Source organism: Lepidochelys kempii, chromosome 1 (genome assembly GCF_965140285.1).
Source record: "Lepidochelys kempii isolate rLepKem1 chromosome 1, rLepKem1.hap1, whole genome shotgun sequence".
Taxonomy (NCBI): domain Eukaryota; kingdom Metazoa; phylum Chordata; order Testudines; family Cheloniidae; genus Lepidochelys; species Lepidochelys kempii.
The window spans coordinates 201228739-201251026 of record NC_136380.1 but is presented as its reverse complement, the minus strand read 5'-3'; the positions used below and the strand labels follow the sequence as shown (position 1 = coordinate 201251026).

At 48.0% G+C, this 22288-nt stretch overlaps 1 protein-coding gene across 1 annotated transcript; it reads right to left on the bottom strand.

The window, feature by feature from the left end:
* Positions 1–70: 70 nt before the first annotated feature.
* ILDR1 (immunoglobulin like domain containing receptor 1) lies at positions 71–21540 on the bottom strand. Its single transcript, XM_073308501.1, has 8 exons — positions 21396–21540; positions 16040–16210; positions 14479–14628; positions 13458–13577; positions 13157–13303; positions 7211–7342; positions 4498–5327; positions 71–3459 (listed from the first exon to the last, which is right to left on the bottom strand). The coding sequence occupies exons 1-8, from the start codon at positions 21448–21450 to the stop codon at positions 3418–3420; spliced, it is 1647 nt and encodes a 548-aa protein (XP_073164602.1). The 5' UTR covers positions 21451–21540; the 3' UTR covers positions 71–3417.
* Between the last annotated feature and the right edge of the window lie 748 nt (positions 21541–22288).

Genomic DNA, 22288 nt, shown 5'->3' with positions numbered 1-22288 from the left:
CTACAGCAAGGTTTAGGTCATCTTAACTATGTCTCTCAGGAGTGTGGATTTTTCACACTCCTGAGAGACGTAGTTATGCTGATGCAACTTTTCAGTTTAAACCAGCCCTTAGCATGCGAACAAGTTTTGTCTCTTGGGAAGACATGCTGTGTTAGGCTGGAGTTATACAAGCTTTTGTGAAGAGGCAGCTTTTGGGGAAAGAAGTAGCTGTGCAAAAAGCAGGAGTTTACTATCTGCCTTGGGCTCTGATTAGAATCAGTTTATGGGGCACAGTTGCTCCTTGGGAGCCGGGCACTGGTCTGGGCTGAGACTGTAGGAAGAAGAGAAGGGATTATCCTGCATGCTGTTTGACCATCTCATTTCAGAACTAGGGTGCATGTAGATAAAGCAAGTTACACTGAATATACCCAGAATCCATACTACTGATTTTTCCTCCCTGGAAAGTCAACCTGCTCAGCCCCAGACATCTGCTTCTGCTCAGCAGAGGGGCAATGCTGAGTGTCAGGACTGGTCTATACAGGGAACTTACAAAGGCACAGCTACACCTCTCATGGGTGTGAAAATCCATATCCCTGAGAGACATAACTGTGCTGACTTAACCCCCAGTGTAGACAGTGCTAGGTTGACAGAAGACTTCTTGGGGAGGTGGATTACCTATGCCGACGGGAGAACCCCTCCTGATGCAGCGTAGACAGTGGCAAAGCTGCAGTGTTCCAGGTGGGCCGCTGTAGTGGTTTAAGTGTAGACATACCCTCAGAATGGGATACTGATGTGGGAAGAAGGGGCAACAATGCTGTTCTTTAATATCAATTCAGTTGTCCATCAACTCTTCACAACGAATACAAAATCATTAGCCAGCCACACACAGAGAGAAATGTATTAAAACCATCCAAATTACATAAGTACCACTACCACCACCATATCATTAAAATCTCATTTTTAAATAAAAATTTTCACAGATTCATCCAAGGTAACCAGATTCCACAGAGCAATTGCCTCTCTTTTCCATGGGGAATGGAGCCCTCATCCTTACATTCTGGTTGCTGCAATGTTGGGGCTAGCTCACAATGGAAATACAGAAAAGTCTTCTCTAACATAAAATTAGACAGTCCCTGCTGCGTCCATCACGGGTCTCAAGATGAACTTGGTTACACAGATATGTGACCGTGGAACAGACCTAGAAGCAACACTGGAGCTGGGAGCATCATCCTCACGTTCTGTATGGAGCCAGCTATTCCAGGTGTGGGGCACGTGTGATTTAGTAGTCCATGCAAGTTACACATCCCCCAATCCACAGAAGAGGTGAGTTTGTTAGTCTCCTGCTGTACAGCCTGGATCTGGATCTCAAGCTTTTAGCTCTAATGGTCCCTGTTGTGCTGCTTCAATCCCTGCTGTGCTGGCCAAGATGGTGGCCATTACGTAAGATGTTCCATCAGCTGTTGGCCTTGGTCTCCAACCCTTTCAGGATAATCCAGAAAAAAACAACCCTCTTATAGAGCAGTAAGAGGGAGCTGGATGTTCATCCTTGGCCCCAAGTTTGAGAGAAGAACTAAGAAATGGCACTAGTTCCCAGGGAATTGTGGGAATTTGACTTCTTTCACAGCGGCCCTAGGTTACCAGACAGTTTTTCAGAATCCACTCGCAGCCACTGCTTCAGGCAGCAGTGCTGGGAACTGTGGGATAGGACACCCAGAGAAAGCACTGCTACCATGACATTGCAGTACTGCCCAAATGTGAGCAAAGGGAAAAACCACAAGCACAAAGAACACACCTAGTGTGGCAACACTACTCCATGGATACTTGCACCATCCAGGAGTTCATCTATCTGGCATACACACAGCCCTAGGGAGGGAGAAAAAGCACTTTATATGAATTCCAGAGGGTGGTTCCCCACAAGAGTGCAAGAAAGGGTCATTTTCAAAATCAATCCTGGAAGCTAGTTTTCCAAAGGAAGTGGCAGGCACTCCACTGATAGTTTTAAAATGTCCTGTAGAGAGCAATCCTGTGCCAGCTGGGAAATGGACTGGATGAAGTAAGAATAGGTCTTGACCAACCTTTAGGTGTTGCGAATTACAAAATAATATACAAGCCATTCCCAAAGCTCCACACAAAGAGCTGAACCCTAGTGTCAGCAGTTCACGAAGTGCCTTTAGAGAGCAGCTTTACCATGGTGATCAGAAGCCTCTTATCTCAACATCCAGAGAAAAGGATTCTTTTGTCTCGTCTCTTCCAGCCAAGAAAAAACAGACTGACCTGCTATTCTGCCTATTGCAATTGGTATCCAAAGGAAATTCTCTCTTTGCTTTTAGTTACAGGGTAATTTATAGGCAGGCACCTTAATCCAATAGTAACCAAACCACAGATCTGTTGAGCAACAAGTTTAGGAAAAATGCAGTGTTCAGGATAAAGATCAGCTCCCTAACAGCATGTTAGAAGGGCAATAGCAAAGCAGGGGACAAGACCCGTCTCCTAGAGCCCATTTTTCCCATACACGCACCTCAGGAGGACAGAGGCCAAGAAGGAAAGCAGAGCACGTGAGATGTTGGGGAAAGGGTTGATTCCTCAAAAAAAATATCCACAGAGATCATCATTTTTGGAGGTGATAGGGTATCACCAAGCTCCCATTGACTTAAAATGAGCATGAGCTTGGTACCTTTGAAAATCAGGCCCACTGTTGCCAGGATGGCAGTTACCCATAGCTCAGCCCCCGAAAAGAGCATCAATCTATGATAACAGAACCTTGTAGATTAGTACTTTGAACTCATGAATACACTAGAGTCTGGGTCAAGTGGCCAGGCAGAGCCTCTCCATGTCGTTATTAAGGTATCTGTTAATATAAACTGGAAGCACTGGCAATATTCAGGCGTTTTTCCAAGCACAGAAGTTGCCATGCGCTCTTGTAGAGAGTGCACTGAGATTCACCTGTGCATGTAGCATTCTGACGCTTCCTTTAGCCCACAGCGAATTGTTTGCTTGACAATTTCATCTAGGGCTGTATGACAAACTCACTGAGGCAAAAGGAAACAACCACTTGTTAATCACGGCAAACATTCTAATGTTTGGTGCTGAATCTCAGGGCCACATGCACAACATTTGGTGAGATTCAAAGTCAGAGAGGGAGGACATGCTATTTGTTCAGTGCCACCAGAAACTCTACTCTCAAAGGGACCACTTGCAACAACCATGGTCTGTTTGAAACCAAAATCTCTAAAGTAAGGAAGGAATAAGAAGGTTTTTAGAGGTTAAAAAGCCACTGATCTCCTGGCCTCCTATGCACAGTTTCCTCATTGGTCTCCACTACATTTTATTTTATCCAGTTGTTGCAGGTCTCCTATTCAGTCAGAAATTACACACTGGGAGGGCAAAAGGGAGCCCCAAAGCAGAACCATTAGGAGTTTCAGTCCTTTCACCATGATGTTAAATGACCACGCTTTTTCCACTGCGGGAACTTCCTTTTTCCTGCAGGAGAAAATTAAAAAAAAAAAAAAAAGAGAGAGAATCACAAGTGTGGGGATAACATAGAAAGCATGTCTCCCTACCCTACTCCGTAGCAAAGCAGCAAGGACCTTTGTACCAGCAACAGAGTTAGAATTGGATCTGGGTTTCCTTTAGAGAAATTTATCTTTGTAGCTCTGACAGGAGAGAGAAGGGGAATACCACATTGTTGTGGGGCATGACCCTTTTGACAAGAGCCCTCTGTTTTAAGATCCTACATCTGAGGGACTTGGAGGTCACTTGTTTCCCCATACCTCCTAAAAATTGGGATGTATTAAAAAAAAAAAAAAAAAAGAAATCAGGCGACATAGGTGGTGGGCTGGATAACTCAGAGGTTGGGAATTTTGCCCCTGCATTGCTAGGTCAAATACTGCCCCAGGTTGATAGCTCCCAAAAATTGTTCTCAGCTAATCCCTGTCCAGTGTGAAGCGAGTTCAGTTCTCAGTCCAGGTATCTGCAGCAGTCTTGGCACTAACTGCTCAGCACCTCTGAAAATCAGGCCACTAGTTTAGGAACCTAAATACGGACTTAGGTGCCTAACTTTAGGTGCTCAAGTCTGAAAGTTTTGGCCATATTAGATACGGGTATTTATAAAGGTATATTTTGCTCCTTACAAAATTATTAATGTTAATTTTCTTAAATAGCGGAGGCTTATAGAAGTAACGAGCCAACTGAATTTTTTTAAAAATGGAACTAATCAAAGTTTAAAAAAAAACAAAACACCCCTGTGCCCTGGGGCGACAGACACCCCTTCCCAAGGCTGTGAGTCAGCGGAACAATTTGATATCCCTCCTACTCTGACACACCATAACTATGCTGTGTGTGCATGCGATGGGGGAGAATTCAGCACCTCCCTCAACCAAGCTGTGTGGGACATTTTGCACCTAATCCCCACCCACCTTGACATACATCAGGTTCTAGTGCGCATTTGACACCCATTCTCCCACACACAGAGGGACTAACCATTCCCATCAGAGAGAGCAGTGAGGAACTCTGACTCACCGACTGCTGTCCCACACTGCTTCTGTGTTTGCTGTCCTTGGCTGGGATAATTTCCAATGAGCGGTAACTGGGTGGCTTGTCTTCTGGCCAGCCTGGGGAGCGACGATGGCGTTGCCTATTGTTCCCCTGGAAGCGACTGTGCTCTTCTGCCGAGCTCCACGACTCTCGCCATGACGGAGGAGAATAGCTGCGATGCTGGCGCCCCCGCTGCTCTGAATTGCTGCCCTTTCTGTTGGAGCTTTGATATTTTTGCCTCTCCAAAGGCTGCTGCCTAGGGTTGAAACGGCGGCCTGAGTGCTCCCTGGCCTCCTCAGGGTAGAAGATGCCACCATACCTACCGTGGTCTAGCCGGTGTGTGGGCGATACATCCCGCCTGGAACTCCGGTGCCTGCCCTCATAGCTGCCCTCCCTCTGCCTCTGAGGAGGCTGGTCTCGCCCCTTGTGCCAGGATTCCTGATCAAAGCTGGAGAGAGAATCTCCATTCAAGGGCTGGCATCTTCTCCGGTCTTCCCTCTCATCCTCTATTGTGGAGCCCCAGGATTCTGCAGCATGGCCAGCTCGCTGCAGCTGTGACAAGCTACTGCTCCTCTGTGAGGATGGGATGAGCTCAGTGATGGGAGGCAGCTGGATTACCCTGCGCTCCACAATCTCTGAGCTCAGGGAGGAAAGCACGCTGGGATGCTGGTTGGTCCCAAAGTGGTGGGAGGGTAGCAGGGGCTGGGATAGGTTGAGGTTTTGGATCTCAGACTCCAGATAGTCCAGGACGTTGTTTTGCGGGGGCAGCTGGCCCTGTGAATGCACCAGTGGGAGGCTGCTCTGCAGAGAGACATCTAAGGATAGGGGACAAGAGAGAGTAGCAGTCAAGGCGAGGCAATAAGGAGACATCCCCATCCCTGCTAATGAGCAAATTGGCTCCCCTGAGTCAAAAAGAAGCCCAACTAAGCTACCAGATACTTTCTCCCCTCTCTGCCTGCTAGGCAAAGGGGTCCCTGCAAAGCCACCCAACCCCAACATCAAATGCAGCAAGGACCGAAGCCAAGCTAGTAGTGGGCTGGAGTGTTCTGGGGAACTTAGAGGTGATAGGTCACAGGGTCATCCAGCAAACCAGGAATGTCAGTTCAGGAGGCGTTCTTCTAATTTATCTGCTTGAAAAAGAACAAATTGTTCTGTATAGCCGGAACACCTATTCATTTCCCCTGCCTACTTCGTCAAAAGCCAAATGTAAATTCACATGCAAAATTTTGTGAAGCTGGAATTGATTCATACTTGTGACCTTAATACTATGAAGGAAAACAAGTACTTTGAAGATTAGCATAAAGAGTAGCAAACTAATGAACTATAATATAAGGGAAAACTTAAGAGCAACAGTGTTGAGAAGTAAGAAGAAAATACACAGACTTATGGTATTCCAAACAACCTTAACTCTGCCCTTGTCCTCTGCCAGTGTGAACTGTCCGAACAGACATGTGTCATAGATAAGCGTCAGAGTACCACATCTTAAACCATGCCAGCCTTGGTGGCTCAGTCTCAAACTCATTTACTTTCAGACAGAATGAGTATAAGGCCTCGTCTACACTTACCGGGGATCGACATGCAGCGATTGATGCATCGGTGGTCGATTTAGCAGGTCTAGTAAGACCCGCTAAATAGACCGCAGATTGCTCTCTCGTCGACTCCTGTACTCCACCTGAATGAGAAGGGCAAGGGGAGTCGACGGGAGAGCATCTCCCATCGACATCGTGTATTTTGGACCCCGTGGTAAGTAGATCTAAGTATGTCGACTGCAGCTACATTATTCACGTAGCTGAAGTTGCGTAACTTAGATGGATCTCCCCCTGTAATGTAGACAAGGCCAAGATGTACAGTTGGGCCAGGAAAATGGAGCTTAAGATGTCAGCAGCTATCGGAACTAGCTGACTAGCTGTACAAAGACAGCATACACAGAAGCATAGTAGGCAATATCGGTTAGTTGTAAGAGATCACTGATTAGGAGGTCTTCCAGCAATAAGCATATAAGCAGTTTATAATACATCCTGAAATCACGAGAGCTAAATCTGAAGATGCATGCTGTGCAACTGTCAGGACAGTATTACAAAACTTGTTTCAGGTTGATGGCAAACAAGGGTAGAGTTAAAGTTGTTTGGAAAACATCATGCTGCATTTCCCTATTTTCCAGTGTTTGCTTTTTTAAAGTTTTCCTATCAGAAATCCTACTCTGGTTTGCTAATCTTCATCTCTGTACAACAGTCTTTTAACCTTTTCCTTAAGTTATTGATACTCATTTACAACTTTGACTACTTTTTTGGGGGGGGTAGGTGGGTAGGGGGAAATGGACATAAGGAACCAATAACAGGGAAGAATTAAGCTCAACGTGAATCCTCCCTTGTTTCTTTGATAGATGTAATAGAGGTATTGAGGATCATTTGTCCTCAGTCATTTATACAGACTGGTAGCAGCATAAACGAATTGCCTTCTACTCATTGTGTGTCAGTTTTGACTATAAGGAGTTGACTATGAACAGCATAACCCCTGTAGCACTCCAGGGCAGAGAGACTGGATCCCCTCTTACCCTACGGTACAATATAACTGAGTCATAGTAGGAACATCTCATCGCCACTGTGGCTGAGGAAGCACAGCCAAGTTAGTAGACTCCAAGGAGTTACAGACTCAAGTGCCAACCTTACTCTCCCTGCATGGATACCCAAAGGCTCACCTTTTTGCAGCAATGGGTTCAGCTGGTAAGAAGAGAGTTGGGAGTTCCTGTCACCTCCCACATAGAATGGGTAGTGTGTCATCCATGGCATGAGTGTCCGAGCCTGCTTCACGAACCGATGTCGTTCCAGGGCTAGGCAAGAAGAGACACAGTTACAGCATCTCTTCTCAGGGACACTGCCTGCCCATCGCTCTTGATACAAACTTTGCTTGGTATATGGCAGCATGTGGGTGTGAGCAATAGAGAATTACTGGAGATCAACCACATGAAGGGCTCTCTTTGGCTTGGGACAAAGTTGAAACAGAGACAGGGAGGTTCCAGCATAACGAGCATGACCCAGGAAAGAAGAGAAGGTCTAGAGCACTTGCTAGAAATGGAAACAGAGGAATTCTGCTGGGGTGCAAAACCATCTATGGTAGCTGGGAAAGAGTTCCCTTGTGAGGTATGGTTCCATTATGTAATGCACCTTTAAAAGTAAAGGGTCGACCTGTTTTTTCACTAGGGGCAGGGCTGTGAAGCAGTTCAAGATGGAGATCTGCACACAGTGAGAGAGGCACTTTACTTCCTTCTTCCTCGTAATCCCTCTTTAACACCTCCATTCCCCATCATTGCCGACAACACTTCCAACCTCCTTTTTGCCTAAAATTACAGCTGGTTTAGTGATGGCGAGTCACAGTAGACTCCTTGCTGTCGTTTGCCCCATCCATACAGACTGTCCAAATCCTGCCGTTTCATCTTCCATGATGCATCTCCAAAGCCATCCCTTCCTCTGGCCTCAGAGCTAAGGCACTCAGTCATGCTCTGTCCAGCTCCTGTCTGGATTACTCCAATCTCCTGCTCTCTGGCTGATCCAACACCTGTACAATATTGTACCCTTCCAATCGATGCACAGTATTGCAGCTAAAATTATCTTCCTTGCTCACCAGTTTGACCATGTCATCCCCAACTTTGAATTTCTCCCCTCCCAAGTTTAAACTTCTTGTTCTCACTGTGAAAGTGCTACAAACTTGGCTCTGGTCTACTCCACTGATCTTTCCGCTCACTGTATTCCCCCTGCCACTCCAACTCCTGTGTTTCACCAAAGATGCCAGTCTCAAAATCCTTTTCACCTTCTCCCACTCCATACTGCCTCTGATATGTAGAATGCTTCCCGCCCCATATCGGTGTGCCAACCACCACACACTCCCCATGCAAGTTCCTCCTGAAGACTCACTTCTTCTATGGACACCCATAAAAAGTGAGTCCACGCACAACAACCAATTGTGTCTTCTCTGTCCTCGCCAGCTTAGGGCGGAGTAAGCTCTCTGGGGCAGGGACTTTCTTCATTTCACGTTTTGTGCAGCACTCTGCATGTTGTTGATACTAAAACAAATAATGGAGATCTTATAATAATGGAGATCTCTCATTGCTGTTTTCCTTAATCTAACAAGCCACCTAGAGTGAAAGCTCTTGTTCTTTGTAAATTGGGGGATCCCCAAACCACACACAACCTTCACCTCACCCATCCACCTCACCCATCCACCCACCTGAGCAACAGGCTAGGAAGTCAATAACTACGGAGTTCTAATTCTGATTGGTTTCTCTTCAGAGCAGTGCAGCCTAATAGAGCACTGGCCTGGAAACTCAGGAGACCTAGATTCTATTCCCTGCTCTGCTAATGACCTGCTGGGTGAACTCAGGGAAGTCATTTATCTCAGTGCCTCCATTTCCTCATCTGTCAAATGGGGTTAATGATACAGACCTCCTTTGTGAAGCGCTTTAAGAGCTACTGAGGAAAAGCACTTGGTAAGAGCCAAGTATTCATGGCAATCCCAGCTCCCACATTCACACCCTGTGTGGACTTGGGCAAGGCCCGGTTACCTTGTTCCTCCACCTGAAAGATCTCACAGGGCTATTGCAAGAATTTGCTTTTCATCTTCCAAAGGTTTTACAGACATTGGGCCAAATTCAACAATGAGAAGGGGTAGTGTGTGTGGGTAGGAAAATGGTACAAGTGGTTGTGACCATAGGCGCCAACTCCGTGGGTGCTCCAACCCTGGAGCACCCCCGGGGAAAAATTAGTGGGTGCTCTGCATCCACTGGCAGCCAAGCTCCCCTCACTCCCCGCCCCACCTCCTCTTCCTCCCTGCTCCTCCACCTACCTCCCAGCACTTCCCACCTGGCCGCCACCAAACAGCTGTTTGGCAGCGTTAGCATGCTCCAAGAGGGAGTGGGAGGAGCGGGAACATGGTGCGCTCAGGGGAGGAGGCGGGGAAGAATCATAGAATATCAGGGTTGGAAGGGACCTCAGGAGGTCATGTAGTCCAACCCCCTGCTCAAAAGCAGGACCAATCCCCAGCTAAATCATCCCAGCCAGGGCATCCCACCCCAAGAGGTGGGGCTGGGGCAGAGATTTGGGGAAGGAGTTGGAATAGGGGCAGGGAGGGGGTGTAGTTGCGGTGGGGACTTTGGGGAAGGGTTTGGAATGGGGGCGGGGTGGGGTGGGAAAAGGCAGGGCAGGGGTCGAGCACCCACAGGAAAGAGGGGAAGTTGGCGCCTCTGGTTGTGACACTATGCCCCATATTCTTCATCGAAATATGGCTATAATATTATTATAGCATAACTATGATATATTTTGTGAAAGAAGGCATGTGAGGTATCATTGGAAAGGTTATGATTGACTGAATATGATTATACTATTTGTATATATGTATCATTTCTGTATCTGAAATTAGGAATATTGACTATGTAACAATTACAACTGTGTTTACGCCTGGGGAATGCCCACCAGACCCTATGCAATGAGCCTGGATGGGCCATTAGGAAAGACTATGGGTCTTTGAAGATGCTGATCTCCCATCTTTCTGAAGTTCCTTCCTGTGGACATTGCAAATAAACCTTGTCTCATGGGTTGCTTTGGCACTGAAGGGTCATGTGATCATGTCACCTGGTACTGGATTCCATCTTGGACTGCTGGTATTTTTCCACTAGGAGGGGGTGGGGATCAAACTGGGAAACAAAGGATTCCTGCCATATGTAAATCCTATTTAAGTCTGGGGAGCTTGTTAATGAAGGTTGCTGGTTCTTCACGGAATCCCCACCCAGGAGGACTGCTGAAAACACCTAAGACTGATACGGGGAAGAAGGACTGGGACCCAGGCAGAGAAAGGGGTCTGGCCTGTGAAAAGGAATATCTGGAACTTTAAGCTGCAGAAACTCTGTAACCTACCTAAAACAACATTTAGGGTGAGAAATTACTACTTGTAACCAATTTCTTTTGTGCATTAAGCTTAGTTTGCGCGTTTATTTTGCTCAGTAATCTGCTTTGAACTGTTTGCTATCCCTTATCACTTAGAATATACCTCTTGTACTTAACAAACTTGTTTTGTTTATTCTAAATCCAGTTTGTGTAATTCATAACTAGGGGGCAAAAAGATGTACATATCTTCCTCCACATTTGGGGGGAGGGATAGCTCAGTGGTTTGAGCATTGGCCTGCTAAACCCAGGGTTGTGAGTTCAAACCTTGAGGGGGCCATTTAAGGATCTGGGGCAAAAACCGAGGATTGGTCCTGCTTCAAGCAGGGGGTTGGATTAGATGACCTCCTGAGGTCCCTTCCAACCCTAACCTTCTATGATTCTATGAATTTCATGAGCTTACGCTGTACAGTTTTCTGTGCAGCACAAGATAATACAAATTTTGGGTTTGTATTCCAGAGGGGATGGGCACTTGAGTGTTGGGCAATTCCCAAATTGAGCTTTCCCATACAGAGCTAATCTCAGCATGTGTGCGTGTGTTCCTGCAGCTGTGCGTGGGCTGGAAGGGAGCTTGAGAGCCGGTCACAGCAGTACAGTGTAAGGGAACCCAGGCTGGTGGGTCGGGGGAGCTCAGTGGACCCCAGTGCATCAGGTGGCACCCCATAAAAGCGGGGGGGGGACGACAACCTGTCACAGTGGTAAAATAGCCTAACTCTCTTAGGCTGATTACACTTTTCTGCACACCTGCTGAACTCCTATCTTACAGACCAATGGAGTGGCAGGGGCTTGAAAAGGAAAAGCTGCTGACAGGAGAGAGTAACACACAGGTCCCCCCTGGTCTATACCAATAAGTTTATCCCAGAACTTTCTACTGCACCGATACCTGTTTACACTAGGGATGAATTTGGTCCACTGGGCATTGTGTTTTTATACGTAATGCAAATCCCAACCAAGATAAACCCACCTGGTTTTGTTACCAAAATCAAAACCAGCATCAGTAAGGGCACATCTGCACTGCACACTCCTTATGGAGCTGTGTAGAGTATGTATGAGGCATGCCCCCCTAACACAGGTCTAAATAGCAGTGTAATTTATGAGGTACTGCTTAGATGAGTAGAGTAAGCCATGCCTGAATCCTGTGGCTATGCACCCTATATGACTCTACATGCCCAAGCAGTACCTCCCATGTCTACACTGGGACTTTTAGCAGTGTAGTGTCAAGCTGTAGGAGCCTTATCTCACCACAGGGAAAGGCTGTGGCAGTGAGGAGTCAGTGGGGAAAAGCTCTGGCTGCTCCCCTCTGCCATAGCTTTTCACTGACATATGTGGCTACCCACCACAGTGTGGATGCAACCTGTTTACACTGTGGCATGTAGCTACAGGTATCCTACATGCCACTGCTGTGTATTGTAGACATACCATAAGAGATCCAAAATCCAGGTCCTTCACCTTTACCTGGACATCAGCGGCAGCTTTTCTTGCTTCAGATGGTGTGGGCCGCCCTCTAGTGGCCTACGCGAACAAAGATACTGTACGTGTAGGAATGTGTGCGTCTAAGGAGCTTTGTTCTGGCTGTACTGGGACAGTCCCAGTTTTTCCATATAACGTCCTGTTATCCCAGGAACTTACTTTAAGATGCCTCTAGCATCCCATTCTTTGTTTACTTTGGGAGGAGACAAGTAGCTTCCTGGATGCTCAAAAATAATAATAAAGACCAAAAGGAATTGGGTCAGGGAGCAATGGAGCAGAGCAACAGCGAAAAGGACCTCAGAAAAAAGGCAGAAAAGGAAGAATTACTTGGAGAGTTTCTACATGCATAAATCCCAGCATGCAGTTGAGGGAAAAGTACGGAAGAATGGAGAGGACTGGAGAAGAGCACAAATTACAATCAAGGAATCAGAGAAAGAAGGAGGAGGAACAAACAAAAAAGTTGACCTCTGCCCTGGGCCACCCAAGCTGGGCCAAACCTAAGTGGCGCTGCAACCCCCTGTGCCAGGTTGCAATGCCCGGAGCAGGGATCCAGGCCCTGCCCTGTGGGACAGAAGCCACCGCTGCAGGTGGTGGGTTTGACCTCCCACACTACATCACAAGGGCTTGCTCCCCAAACACACAACCCCTCCCGCCCCAGGGCCTCCCCTCCACACTCAAGCAGAAGTGTCTGTTTATCTAAGGCTCAGAGATGGGGTAATCTGGCCCTCGTTGTAAACTGTAGCCGTTTAGAGCTAGCCATAGCGACACACAAACATTCAGCTTTTACAAAGCTACTTTTGGGAGCAGAACCTCACTTTAAAGATGGTAGCTCTCTCAATGAGCCTAAGGGCAGGGTCTCTACCATAGACGCCTGGGACAAGGCAGTCCCTGCCTACCTCAGCTGCTGGGGTAGAAGAACTGCAGTGGGATAGGGAAGACATGACACTTAGGTAGCCATATGAGGAAAATGGTGTAAGGGGGGAGGAGAGAGACAGGAGGTGGGGGTCGCTTCCTTTGGACCTGGGACGAAGAGGGAGAGAGGGGATGGGGGCCACGTTTTCTAGGCTCCAACCTCTCATCTTAGAGACGTCGTTCTGAGGGTAACATTAGCCAGAGAAACGTCACAGGCTAGCTGGCTGCTAAAAAGCCCAGCTTCCCCCATACACCGAGTCACGCGAGGCGTGCTCCGTATCTGCGGACGCTGCCGCGTGCGGGATCCAGACGCCCCGTTTGTGCCTCACCTTCCTCGTTGCAGCAGCAGCGGGTCGGGCAACAGACGCAACGGACGCGGCAGCAGCAGTGCTGGGGGCAGCACTGGCACCAGCACACCCCGATCAGCGCGAGGAGGAGGAGAGCACCCAGAACGATGAAGATCACCGTGAGCCAATCTGGGGAGGAGGAGAGTAATTAAGAGACCCCCGACTGTATGTTGCTGCAGATAGAGACTGAGCATCTCCCCGAGACTCTTAGGTGAGAGAGAGAGAAAAGAGAATGACAGGAGAGATTTACGGGTGGGTGGAAAAACAGAGCGCTGGGACTTACGCAGAACAATGAGCTTAACCTCTTTGTCTGGGTCGCCCGCAGTGTCTCCCGGAGCCTCAACGGCACAGTAGTAGACTCCATGGTCCCACCACATCACCTCGCTGATCACAAGGTCTGCCCCTAGGGAAGAAAACCAGTGAGCAGAGGGCACTTTGGGACTGGCACTGCTCTCGGAGCCCAGCGTAACAAATTCCTGTGCTACCGATCACAGACAGGTGCTGCACCACCTCTCCTTCCTCTGTTGGGGAGCTAGAACCCTGGTTTTTCATCTGCAAATTATACAGGACTGCCACTCGAGCTAACCAAGAGCTCCCTCTGGCAGCTGCAGCAGCAGGTCCTTTATCCCTTTTGTGGACTCAGCCACTGGAGGATAGCCTTACTTACAAATAGTACACTACATCACCCTGTCCTCTGCAAAATATGATGAAACCTTTACACTGTACACATCCCTCTATCTTTCACTTCTTTCTCTCCTCCTAACAAGGAGTCATCCTATTTCCCAGAGGAAAATCAGTCAGCCACATCAGAGCATGTTATTGCACAGTAAGAAAAATATCCCTAGGATTTATATCAGATCAGATTGAATCCAATATCACACCACCTGTCCACATCAGGACAGGTCATTGATACATTAAGTCTGGTATCCTACCTCCTGATCACACCACATCAGTCTAGTAACCCAAGTCTGGCTGTAGCTACTATCTTGCTTCAGAGGAAAGTGAACTCCATATAATGCACCTGGTCACTTGCCACATATGGTGCAGAATTCTTTCCTAACCCCTGTGGTGCTCAGCTTGTGTGATTGCATGATATCCAAGTGCCCTTATCTCAGCTTTAGCTTGTGGAACTGCAAACATCCTCCAGTGGTGACATTCAACAGGAATCTGGCTGCAGGCCTTGCTCATAGCGTCTGTAAGTCACAGATAGAGTTGACCAGATTCACATTTTGGGAAGCGATGACAGGCAGAACGTTGGGTAGTTATAGGATTCATGCCTTTTCTCCTCCCCAGTGGTTACTTACGATTCTGGATGGTGATCTTGCGCTGTCTGTACTCTATGCCTAGCACAGGCTCATTCTGTCCACGTCTCTGAATGACGATGCGCACCACTCGCTGGTTGTCATTACAGTCATTGGATGGGTCCTGGCCAAGAGCTAACCCAGCCTGGTAGGCTACAAATAAGCCATTAAACACAACTTAGATCACAGCAAGGATTTGAGTCAAGCCCTGATCTGAAACCCCAAATGCTATCACCTCAGAAAGGGCAGGGAGTCCCTTACTGACAAATTGTGTGACTAATCCCTTGTATCTGGGAGTGAGTGAATATGTGATTATACAAAGTAAAGTGTGTTGAGTCTTTAATACAAAGCATACTGCAAAGCAGGGAGGACAAAATCTTTTACGGAGTTAGAAAGTGAATGGAGATGGAAAGCCAGTGAGGCAGAGAGACTTCGAGAACGCAGAAGCTGCAGAGGAGAAGGCTCTTGCTCCCACAGTGATGTAGATGGCAGAGAGGAGCAGAAAGGAGGCCAGTTCTCAATGTGTAGAGGGAACCACGAGGTGACCAGAGATATGCAGCCTATGGGACAAGCGGAACAAATCTCAACCATTTTAAAAAAAATTAGTTTCTTAAATAGAGTTTTGAGGTGAATAGAGTTGTACAGATTGTTTCCCTTTTCCCCACCTTTTGCATGTTGCTTGTCTCGTGAATGGAGAAAGGACTGTGTCTTTCTGTGTACATGGACAGAGTCTAGCACGTTGTAGGCACTAATGGAATCTAGAGTCCGGAGATGGACAGTGGATCCAGTGGAATTATTAGAGGACGAGGGAGAATGTGATTTATTCACAAGAGCAAGCTAGCAGCATAATCCTCAATTTCCAGGTGTCTGGTGAGCTGAGACTTGGGGAGGCATATGGAAGGGAGGTAAATCATATGTACATACAGCCACCAACCTTAACCCTCTTTAAGCCCCAAAGGGTATTCCCTTGTAATCACATCAAGGGGAGGAGAAGGAGAGCAGATGTTAAAGGTTCGCTGTTCTGTGTGTCTGTAAAGTCAGTCCAAAGGACCACACACAGGATACTTAATCAAGAGAGGCCATCACAGGCACTAGTATGCTACGGCTCATGCCCCCCAAAAGTAGGCATTTGCTCCATTTCCTCCAATCCCCTTAAATTATAATACCTGGTCACTACTGGCCAGCTGTGACCATGTGGGCCTTCATTCCTGACCCCATGGAGGCAGGAGATTTCAGCTATAAAGTCTGTTTGCTGCCCATTGCCACTGCTCACAGAGCCTTTATTTCTGACCATACAAAGGCAGAGCTCTGGGTTCCATGCACACCAGTGATGATGCAATGAGGAGGAGGATGGGCTGCTATTGGCTAGAACTTCTATGGAGGTGGAATCTCAAAGCCTTCACTCCCCTCAGTGACAATCCCTGCCACAAGTTTCCCCAGCCCAGAGCCTGCGGGAAATACTACCATACTGTTTGGTTTGTGGGCAATATGGGGTCAACGCCCCCTAATGAGTCTCCTCCTTCCTCCCCATTGTTGAGGCTCTGGGGAGGAGTACAGCACTCACAGGCAGAGTAGTAGTCAAAGATGGGGTCCTTGCAGAAGGATTTGAAGCGCCATGTCACCACTATATCCTGCAGCTGTGCTGAAGTGCTGTAGTCACACTTGAGGATCACAGAAGCAAATAAGGTGGTGTATCGCTCAATATCCTGCACTATCACAAGCAGGGAGAGGCAGCCTGCAGGAGAGAACACAAGAAGCCCCAGCCAGTGGGAATGGACGTTGCACAAGAGCTGCCATTCGGCAGTAGCAGCACCGCCAACTTGCCCTTCTATAGCAACTTTCACTCCTAGCCTTTCACAAGCGCTACACTAAGGGAAGGCTCAAAACCCTCCAAATGAAGTATCATCATAGCCATTTTACAGATAAGGAAATTTGCCCAGGGTCACACAGGGAGTCAGCAGCGAAGCCAGGGTAAGAACTCCGAAGTTCCAATTCCCAGTCCCCATCTCTGACCCATAGCATACACATTAGTCCATCTAGTCTGGTTTCCTGTCAGACAATGGCCAGGACCGATTGCTTCAAAGAATGCAATATGCATCCTATAAAAAGCATTTCTATGCATCATTATCCCATGGGAAGAAAATGTCATCCTGAATGAGCATGGTAACCATAGAATCACAGAAGTGTACGACTAGAAGGGACCTCAAGAGGCATCTAGTCCTGTCTCCATACTGTGCCCTGAAGTACAAGTAGGAGCTGTTAGGCCTAGTCTACACTATAATTAAGCTGCCTTGCATCAACCTACGTCGACCTAACTACGTATGTGTCTACACTAAAATCTGGCTCCCGCCCACAGAACTGCCCCACTACACCAACTTATAACTCCACCTCCATGAGACGCGTAGAGTCAAGGTCAATGTAGTTAGGTCAACACAGTGTCAGTGTAGACGCTGCATTTTACTGGCTTTCAGGAGCTGTCCCACAATTCCCTACGCTGACAGTAGAATTGATGCAAGTGCTCCTGGTGAGGACGCGCACCACCGACACAAGGAGCAAAGTGTAGATATGCACAAGCGATGTAATTACTGAGGTTGCTATATGCAGACATAAGTTAGCATGGCCTTAGACTTGTTAGCCTAATGAGCACGGCATCTGTGGTTCTACACATTCATGTAAACATCAATTCTTTAAATCAGTGTTTCCCAAACTTGGGACGCCACTTGTTCAGTGAAAGCTCCCAGCGGGCCGGGCCGGGCCGGTTTGTTTACCTGCCGCATCCGCAGGTTCCGCCGATCGATTGGGGCTCCCACTGGCCCCCACAAGGTTTAAAGGTTTCAATAAACAGTACGTTAGCTCAGTCACACTCCAGCATTCCCTTATCAAGGGTAAATAAGATAACACAAAAGGGTGTGCTTTTCATTAATAATAACAAAGATATCACCAGCACCCTTAGATAACCCAATACAAACACTGCTGAAGGGGAGAGTAGCACACACAGGACAGGATATGGCAAGGGTGGGATGAAATGGGTTTATGGAGAGATCTTCAAAGGCAAAGGATACCTAACTGCCTACTCCAGCAGAAAGTCATTGTGAGCTAGCCATCTAACTTCCATTGCATCTTTGAAGAGCTCCTCCATAATCCCATATTGCCAGTGTTCTCACTGTAAACCCAACTCCCCAGTCTTTTTGGCAGCAAAGATACTGCTGTACCTGGCAAATCTTGAGCTGATTAGACCCTTAGAGGCTCAGAGGCCTATCCCCTTTCAGGTTCAAATCAAAGCAACACAGCATCCCATTCCCATAAACTATTTCTAACAGTGTCTCTCAGGCCCGAATAAAATAGTACCTAGAATTCATATAGTCCATTTTATCTATGGACCTCAAAGCTCTTTACAAAGATGGGTCAATGTTGTTATCTCCATTTTACATAGGGGGATACTGAAACACAAAGGTACGTATCCTGGTTTTCAAAGATGCAATAAGTTCCCATGGAAATAGATAGGACTTGCAGGTGCGCTGCACTTCTGAAACATTGAGCTAACTGTCTCACCAAAGGTTACACAGTCGGTTGCAGAGCTAGATAAAGAATCCCTCGACTTTATAGGCCAGTGAGTAGGGTACAGGAGTTGCTGTCTCTCCCCCTGCCTGGAAGAGAACATCAGACTGAACACTTGCTAGATTTTTAGTAACTGAAGCCTCAGATCTCATATTCATTGGTGAAATGGCATTGCCCTTGAAGACTGGTGAAATCAAATGAAGAACACTTGGTCCTACTTCTGATCAAGTTCATCAGCGTCTGCCTCCAAGAGTGGAAACTAACTGTCACCGTAAAACATGTGATAGTTTAGGTCATTCTCAAGAAGCCATAACTGGGCACAAATGAACTTGCAGACTAACTCCCCGTCTGTAACTTTTCATCCTTGCTAAAGTTACTGGGAAGTTAATGCCACACCACTTCCAGCAGCATCTGACCTCTATGAAAATTCTGTATCCGTCCCAGTCAGGCTTCAAAGCTGAATATGGCAGGGAGACAGCAATGATTGCACTGGCTGATCCATCTCCTTACAGCTGTATACCCAGGCCAAATGTCCATGCGGATACTGACAGAAGTACTGGCTGATTTCAACAGTTAGCCACAGGGTACTACTAGTTCACCCACAAGAACTTCCAGGGGTCGATGGGCTAGTCCGCACTAGACTTGCTACAGCGGTACGGATGTAGCCATGCCACTGTAGCGCTGCTAGTGCAGATTCTCTGTGCCAGCTGGAGAGAGCTCTCCCGTCAGCATAATTACTCCACCTCCCCAAGCGGCTCCTGGGTTGTTAAGAGAGCTTCCCCCACCAACAAAGCGCTGTCCACACTGGCGCTTAAGTCAGCATAACTTACATTGCTGGGGGAGGGGGCTTTTCCACACCCCTGAGCAACTTAAGTTATATCAAAGTAAGTGCTAGTGTGTACAAACCTTAAGAAGGCTTCATTCATTCCTTTCAGATAGGTTGGAGATGATCACAATGAACACCCTTTCTTCCCAAAGGCCTGATCTCATCTGATCTCTTCTTCTGTCCAAGACCTTTGTCAAGCCATGAAGGAGACTGCAAGATGCTAAGGTGCCACCCACAACTAGGTTTTCTGCTCCTCAGGAGCAGACAGACAACGGCATTACTTTGGTGCCTCAATATTAGAATGAAAGCAATACTTGGAGGAAAGTCAACTGGTTCAGGATTAACAGAGATGAAGTAGGGGCGATGCTGGCAGAGAGAAGTCCTTAGATAAACCACACCCTCTAATTAGGGAAATCTGACCTCTGTTGGCCACTGCTGCACAAAGTCTTGGAATTCTTATGGGAACAGTTGCTACTCCTATGACCCAAAACATAGTAATGGTCATCAGAAATAATTTTTCTCCCATCTTTGGCTGGTCAGGAAATAGCCTCTTCCTCTCAGATACAGACCTAATCGTGGTAATCCATGCTTTGTCACATCCAGGCTGAACCACTGCAGTGCATTTTACTGGGGTCTCACCTGCGACTATCAGATGGAAATTTTAGCTAGAACATCACTGTGACATTCTATACCTTGGGGGAGCATACTGTAACCTCCATATTCCTCTTTTTCATATAATTGTGATCTTACATATAAAGCATGTCTTGTAAGGTATCAGGGGAAACGTTATAATCTGCTGAAAGTAATTTCTCTATCCACATATGTGTATCATTAATGCATATGAAGTTATGAGAATTGTGTTGTACGGTGATCACTAAAATATGCTGTAAATTGGGGAATCAGCCAGATATTAGCTCCCCGGAGGCAACAGCAATGAAAGTAACCAACGCCCTGGTGGGGTATCAAACAACCCATCAACAGCCATTGTGCAGCAAGGGAACTACAATGCAATAACTCACCTGCATGAGGCCCCACCAGGGGAATTGCTCAACCTTGCTTGGAGAGACTCAGCAATGCCCCCTAGACATGCCTGGATTTGTGCTCCCCAAGCACATGGACTAAGGGTATAAAACAGACAGAATGGACACATACTGGGCCCTTCTCCTGCCCCCACCTTCGCTGCAAGCAACTAAGACACTGAGAAGACAAGACTGCAACAGAGGAGATTAATATACAGGTTTGTTCCTCAAATCAGGGCCAAAGGACTGCAATATCCAGTGTGGTGAGAAAAAATTGTTTAATCTAGATGTTACCCAGTCTAATAGGGTTGAGAGTTTAGACTGTGTGCTTATATTTTCTTTTCTTTTGGTAACCACTCGGACTTTTTGCCTATCACTTAAAATCTATCTTTGTACTTAATAAATCTGTTTGTTTATTCTATCTGAAGCAGTGCATTTGGTTTGAAGCACATCAGAGACTCCCCTTGGGATAACAAGCCTGGTACAGATCAATTTCTTTGTTAAATTGACAAACTCATATAAACTTGCAGTGTCCAGCGGGCATAACTGGACACTGCAAGACGGAGGTTCCTAGGGTTGTGTCTGGGGCTGGAGACGTTGGCTAGTGTCATTTGGTTGCACAATCCAAGGAGCAGCTTACATGCCAGAGGCTGTGTGTGAACAGCCCAGGAGTGGGGGTTCTGACAGTGGAGCAGGGTAAGGCTGGCTCCCAGAGTCAAGGATTGGAGTGACATAGCAGATCACCGGTCCAGATGACTCCAGGGGAACGTCACAATCATATAGCAGTCTCTCTCTCAGACAAGACAATCAATGAGCACACACAACTCTGTATTCTGTTCTGTACACTGGCTCCCTATGAATACAGGGTCTTTAATAAAATCATGAGGCCATCTTTGAATCATGTCCAGCAACCCAGTAAGAATGCTACAGTCAATACCTCCAGCCAGCAGGAAACGGGGTCAGGGCTGGGGTCAGGGCAGCGATTTCTCAGGAGAGGAGCCCTGTCTGTCCGAAGCCTCCTTTTCTGGATGTCTGGCCATCTTTACAGCACTGTCACCCTTTGTGACACCACAAGGGAGGCTGCAAAGCAGCCCAGCCCCATTCGCCCCTTCTCCCAGGGAACTCACCCCCCTCCCACCACAAGGGGCTTTAGGGACAAGGCTGCTCCCTGCTGGCAGGGGGCACGTGGATAGCAAAGCACCCAGGCTAGCCACTGAGCCCCAGCATCTCCCCCCTCCCCGCCCCGTGGACGCCCAGCTGTCCCTTCTCCAGAGATGCATGAACCCCAGCCCGGAGGGGTGCAGGGCCCGCAGGGAGGAGACCCCCCGCCCCAGAACTGCTCCAGGAAAGGGAGGAGCAAGAGTCCAAGTACTTGCGGGGAGGGGAATCAGAGACCCCAGCAGGGGAGGACTCCGCTGACGAGCCGCCCCCAGGGCCCAGAGGACTCGGGGCGGGCCCCTGTGCGGCCGCGGCTCCCGCTGAGCCCGACCCGGCTGCAGCCCGCTCCCCCCACTTACCTATGGGGAGCCAGGTGAGGACCAGCCCCTGCAGCCACCGCCAGCTCCGGGCCATGGCGCCGCCTTCCCCGGAGGGTCACGGCGACAGCCCCAGCCACCCCAGCGCTCCGCCTCGCTCCCAACCCCGAGACCGCTCCCCCACTCCCACCTGTGCCTCCTTCCGCCTCCGCCCCACTGCCCTCTGCGGCTCTGTGCCAGCTCCCCCGGGGACTGACCGCCCTTCCCCCACTGTCTTCCTCCTCCACCTGCTGTTCCTGTTCCTGTCCCTTTGTCTCCCCGCTGCCATACACTAGCCCTACAGGTGGTGATCCCTCCCCGCTCACTGGTCAAACCCCTCCTCTTCTCCCTCTCTCATTGCCACCTGCCTTCCCTCACAAACAAACCAGAGTCACTCCCCCTGCCTGACAGCCGGGGAGACTCCTCCCTCAGCCCCCCTCACAGTTCCCTTAAAAAGTCCAGCAGGCAAATCCATTCTCATCGCAGGGCTGAGTTTACAATACAGAAGGGCACAGGAGCTACTGGAAATAAACACCAGTCTCTTAGCATGTGCTCCTATGTCGCACCCTTTTGACACTGACAATCCAGCGTCTCTTAAAGTTAGTACAATCATCTCAAATCCCCGCACAAAAACACAACTGGTCACAATAGTGCTTGGGATTTTTTTTAAATGTGCTCATCTTTTAACTAGAGGCTCCCTCCAAATTTCCCCCTTCTAAGATGACAAACCTCATTTCCCCTGGCTTCATTTACTTGAAAACAGATGAGCTGAGAGAATCTGGAACCATGAATTTGTTTTCCCATGTTTTCTCAAAACTACCAACAAGGAGGGAGGCACCATCACACAGCAGACAAATGCAGGCACTTTTGCGGGGGTGGGGGCTGAACATCTATCT